This window comes from Chiloscyllium plagiosum, unplaced genomic scaffold (genome assembly GCF_004010195.1).
Source record: "Chiloscyllium plagiosum isolate BGI_BamShark_2017 unplaced genomic scaffold, ASM401019v2 scaf_8665, whole genome shotgun sequence".
In the NCBI taxonomy this organism is placed as follows: Eukaryota; Metazoa; Chordata; class Chondrichthyes; order Orectolobiformes; family Hemiscylliidae; genus Chiloscyllium; species Chiloscyllium plagiosum.
Genome location: NW_025197785.1, coordinates 1 through 5,284, shown reverse-complemented (window position 1 = coordinate 5,284; position 5,284 = coordinate 1). Strand labels below are relative to the sequence as shown.

The window sequence follows — 5,284 nt, the reverse complement described above, 5'->3', positions numbered from 1 at the left end:
CCCCCTCACCCTGCCCCCTCCCACCTCCCTCGCTCCCTGTGACTGTCTCTCCCACCTTCTGCAGACTAGCGGAGCAATACCAGGAGCAGAGCTGGGTGGCCATGTCTGACCTTGAGAAGGAACTGCAGCAGATGGAGGCTCAGTATGAAGAGGAGTTCGGTGATAGGGCTGACCGTTCGGAAGGTTCTGGTGCTCACGATCTGAACGGGGAAGGTGACGGTAAAGACAATAACCTGTGCTTCCCCCAGACGCCCTCACTGTCCACAGCTCAGACTCTGTCCCACCTCTATTCTCGGTGTGTAAAGCTCAATTCTAATCATCCACTTGGCTGGCTGGGATTTATTTTCTTTCGTTTGTTCATGGGTTGTGTGTGTCACTGGCCTGACCAGCGGATATTATCCATCTCTATTTGCCCAGAGTCAGCCACGTTGCTGTGGGCCTGGAGTGACCTGGGCCAGACTGGGTAAGGACGGCAGATTTCCTTCCCTGAAGGAGATTAGTGACCCAGAAGGGATTTTATAGCGCGTGTGCGCGCGCGCAGCAGTTTCATGGCTACAAGGGGAAACGCCGTCTCCACATCTCCCCTGAAAGGACGTTTAGCGGTGGCTGAAAGAACTTTTGATGAGGACTCATCTACTGAGGTAGTGTGGGCTGGGGTTAGAAACAGGAGAGGAGAGGTCACAGTGCTGGGAGTTTTTGATAGGCCTCCACACAGTTCCAGGGAGGTGGAGGAGAGGATTAGCAACATTATTCTGCATAGAAGTGAAAGGAACAGTGTGGTCATTATAGGGGACTTTAACATCTCCAACATTGACTGGAAACGCTATAACTCCAGTACGTCAGATGGATCAGTTTTTGTCCAATGTGTACAGGAGAGTTTCCTGGCACAGTATGTCGAAGGGCCAACAAGAGGGGAGACCACACTGGATCTGGTGCTTGGTAATGAACTAGGCCAGATGTTTGATTTAGTTGTAGGTGAGCACTTTGGAGAGAGTGACCATAATTTGGTTACGTTTAGTTTAGCGATGGAAAGGGATAGATACATGCCACAGGGCAAGAGTTATCGATGGGGCAAGGGCAATTATAATGTGATTAGGCAAGAATTAGGATGCATAGAATGGGGAGCAAAATGCAGGGGATGCAGACCATGGAAATATGGAGCTGGTTTAAGGAACAGATATTGCGTGTCCTTGATAGGTGTGTCCCTGTCAGGCAAGGAGGAAGTGATAAGGTAAGGGAACCATGGTTTACGACAGAAATTGCATCTCTTGTTAAGGTATGTGAGGAATAAAAGGATGATTAGGGTAGGAATAGGGCCAGTCAAAGACAGAAGTGGGAAGTTGTGTGTGTGGACCCTGTGGAGATCGGAGAGGTGCTAAACAAACATTTCTCATCAGTTTTCACTCCGGGAAAGGAGAATATTGTAGAGGAGAAGAATGAGGTACAGGATATTAGACTAGAAAGGATCGAGGTTAGTAAGGAGAAGGTGTTATCAATTCCAGAAGGAGTGAAAGTAGACAAGTCCCCTGGGCCAGATGGGATTTATCCGAGGATTCTCTGGGAAGCTGGGGAGGAGATAGCAGAGCCTTTGGCTTTGATATTTGAGTCGTCATTGTCTACGGGTTTGGTACCAGAGGACTGGAGGATTGTAAATGTTGTGCCCTTGTTCAAGAAGGCAGCAGAGATGACCCAAGTAATTATATACCAGTGAGCCTTATTTCTGTTGTAGGAAAGGTTTTAGAAAGGATTATGAGAGATAAGATTTATAATCATCTAGCAAGCAACAATTTGATTTTAGATAGTCAACATGATTTCGTCAAGGGTAGGTCGTGCCTCACAAATCTCATTGAGCTTTTTGAGAAGGTGACCAAGCATGTAGATGAGGGTAGGGCAGTTGACGTGGTGTACATGGACTTCAGTAAAGCCTTTGATAAGGTTCCACATGGTAGGCTGTTGGAGAAAATGCAGAGGCATGGGATTGAGGGTAATTTAGCAGTTTGGATTAGAACTGGCTTTCTGGACGAAGGCAGCGAGTGGTGGTTGATGGAAAATATTCAGCCTGGAGTCCGGTTACTAGTGGTGTGCCACAAAGATCTGTTTTGGGACCACTGCTGTTTGTCATTTTTACAAATGACTTAGACACAGGCAGAGGTGGATGGATTAGTACATTTGCAGATGACGCTAAAGTTGGTGGAGTAGTGGACAGTTTGGAAGAATGTTACAGGTTGCAGGGGGACTTGGATAAACTGCAGAGTTGGGCTGAGAGGTGGCAAATGGAGTTCAATGCAGCTAAATGTGAGGTGATTTACTTTGGGAAAAATAACAGGAAGGCAGGGTACTGGGTCAATGGAAAGATTCTTGGTAGTGTGGATGTGCAGAGAAATCTTGGAGTCCATGTACATAGATCCCTGAAAGTTGCCACCCAGGTGGATAGAGCTGTTAAGAAGGCATACGGTGTGTTAGGTTTCATTGGTAGAGGGATTGAGTTCCAGAACCGCAATATCATGCTGCGGCCTCAAATGGAATATTGTGTACAGCTCTGGTCCCCATATTTCGGGAAGAATGTGGAAGCATTGGAAAAGGTGCAGAGGAGATTGACCAGGATGTTGCCTGGTCTGATGCGAAAGCCTTATGAGGAAAGGCTGAGGGACTTGGTAAAAACAATGACTGCAGATGCTGGAAACCAGATTCTGGATCAGTGGTGCTGGAAGAGCACAGCAATTCAGGCAGCATCCGAGGACAGGCAAAATCGACGTTTCGGGCAAAAGCCCTTCATCAGGAATAAAGGCAGAGAGCCTGAAGCGTGGAGAGATAAGCTAGAGGAGGGTGGGGGTGGGGACTTGGGTCGGTTCTCATTGGAGAGAAGAAGGCTAAGAGGGGATTTGATAGAGACATACAGGATGATCACAGGATTAGATAGGGTCGACAGTGAGAGTCTTTCTTAAGGTGATGACGTCAGTGTGTATGAGGGGGTATAGCTACAAATTGAGGGGTGATAGATTTAAGACAGATATCAGAGGCAGGTTCTTTACTCAGAGTGTGGTAAGGGTGTGGAATGCCCTACCTGTTAGTGTAGTTAACTCAGCCACTTTACAGAGATTTAAACAATCCTTAGATAAGCACATGAATGATGATGGGATAGTGTAGGGGGATGGGCTTAGATTAGTTCACAGGTCGGCACAACATTGAGGGCCGAAGGGTCTGTTTTGCGCCGGATTGTTCTATGTCCTAAGTCCATTAAGAATCTTATATGGTCTCAACTCCAATGAGTACAGGCCCAGCCTCCTCAACCTCTCCTCATAAGACAGTCCCTGCATCCCCTGGGTCAGCCGAGTGAACCTTCTCTGCACTGTCTCCAACACCAATCTATCTTTGCTTAGATACGGGGCCCAGACTGTTCACAGTATTGCAGCTGGGGCCTGACTGGTGTCTTGTCCAGGTTTAGAGCTCCCTGTTTTTGCTCTTGCAGATCCTGTCATTGAGACAGCTGAGGGTGACAGCGATTATTGTGATGACCTATACTGCCCGGCCTGTGAGAAAATCTTCCAGAGCACAAAGGCGTAAGTTGTTCCAGCTCAGCCTGGCCCTGCGGCAGAGTGATCACTCACTCCTTTACTGACTGAAAGCTCCTTCCACCCTTTCGGGGAGTGGTGCATGCTCTGCTATGGACGGGAGGCCAGGGTGTCTGGGAGTGGGAGGGGCTGATGGGACATCCCGGGGAGTTGGGGGGGTAGTGGTTCAGGGCAGTGACTCAGTGGCAATCCCTTGTGGTGTTCCCTGTGACTGGCCTCCTATTTACCTGCAGCTTGAAGAACCACAAAAAGTCCAAAAAACACCGGGAGGTGGTGACATTACTTCGGCAACAGCTGGAGGCAGAGGAAGATCATCTGTGTGCATGGTCAGCAGAGGATCAACTCGGAGATCAGGAATTGGGAGAGGATCAGCTTGGAGATATGGAAAATGGAGAGGATCGACTTGGAGATCAGGAATTGGGAGAGGATCCACTCATACAGGAAGTTCGGAGGTAATGTTTGATACTCAGACAAACTTATTAAGTATGAAAAAGAAGCAAACTACAGTAGATGCTTAAACCTAAATAAATAAAACGCCAAAATGCTGGGAACGCTACTCCGGGCTGGCAGATTCTGTGTGGAGCGAACCCACATTAATGTTTGCTCACCTCACACCCTCCCATGGGAACCTTCCCATTTTGATAGTCCCTCCAGGTTTAGCTGCTTGCTGTCCAGAGTCCCCAATGTTCTTCCCAGCTAAAGCTGCAATTTATAGGCACCTCCTTCAATCGAAGCCACTGTACTCACTGCTGACAGTGTGCTCTCCTTCAGCTGAGGAGGCCAGGTGTGGACTGCATGACCACTTTGTGAAATACTTCACAGAGCCCACAATCATTAAGCTGACTTCTGATTGTTTGCGATTTGACTCGCACACTGACCTCTCTGTCCAGGCCCTGCTGCTTGCAGATAGTGAAGGAAGCTTCAGGAACAGCACCTACTCCTCTATGGAGACCATTTCCCAGCCTCCATCACTCAACATGAAGTGTCCCCGTTTCAGATTGCAGTCCCCGTCTCCACTCTCTCTCAGCTCAGCCTTACTTGGGTGGCAGCTTTTAAAGATGTATACATGGGATGTGGGGGTTACTGGCTGGGCCCAGTATTTATTGTCCATCCATAGTTGCCTCTTGAGAAGGTGGGGGTGAGCTTCTTTCTTGACCCACTGCGGTCGTGGGTTTGGAAGGTGGTCTCTGAGGATCTTTAGTGAATTTCTGCATCTTGTAGCTGGTACACACTGCTGCTACTGAGGGTCGGTGGGGGAGGGAGGGGATGTTTGTGGATGTGGTGCCAATCAAGCGGCTGCTTTATCCTGGATGGTGTTGAGCTTCTTGAGTGTTGTTGGAGCTGCCCCCATCCAGGGCAAGCGGGGAGTATTCCATCACCCTCCTGACTTGTACCTTGTAGATGGTGGACTAAAGGTGGAATACTGTGTTTAATTCTGGTTTCCCTGCTGTAGGAAGGATATTGTGAAAGGGTTCAGAAAAGATTTGCAAGGATGTTCCCAGGGTTGGAGGGTTTGAGCTACAGGGAGAGGCTGAATAGAGTCATAGAGATGTACAGCACAGAAACAGACCCTTCGGTCCAACCCGTCCATGCTGACCAGATATCCCAACCCAATCTAGTCCCACCTGCCAGCACCCGGCCCATATCCCTCCAAACCCTTCCTATTCATATACCCATCCAAATGCCTCTTAAATGTTGCAATTGTACCAGCC

At 48.6% G+C, this 5,284-nt stretch overlaps 1 protein-coding gene across 3 annotated transcripts; it reads left to right on the top strand.

Moving 5' to 3' along the window:
* The first annotated feature begins 35 nt into the window (after window positions 1–35).
* Window positions 36–4,071, top strand: LOC122545953 (dnaJ homolog subfamily C member 21-like). Of its 3 annotated transcripts, XM_043684814.1 has the most exons (4): window positions 36–219; window positions 3,470–3,560; window positions 3,806–3,921; window positions 3,982–4,071. In XM_043684814.1, the coding sequence occupies exons 1-4, from the start codon at window positions 102–104 to the stop codon at window positions 4,026–4,028; spliced, it is 372 nt and encodes a 123-aa protein (XP_043540749.1). In that variant the 5' UTR covers window positions 36–101; the 3' UTR covers window positions 4,029–4,071. The 3 variants fall into 3 exon arrangements, with proteins under 3 accessions (XP_043540749.1, XP_043540748.1, XP_043540747.1); XM_043684813.1 differs by having other exon boundaries at window positions 36–213; window positions 3,806–4,063; XM_043684812.1 differs by having other exon boundaries at window positions 37–219; window positions 3,806–4,063.
* Window positions 4,072–5,284: the final 1,213 nt, after the last annotated feature.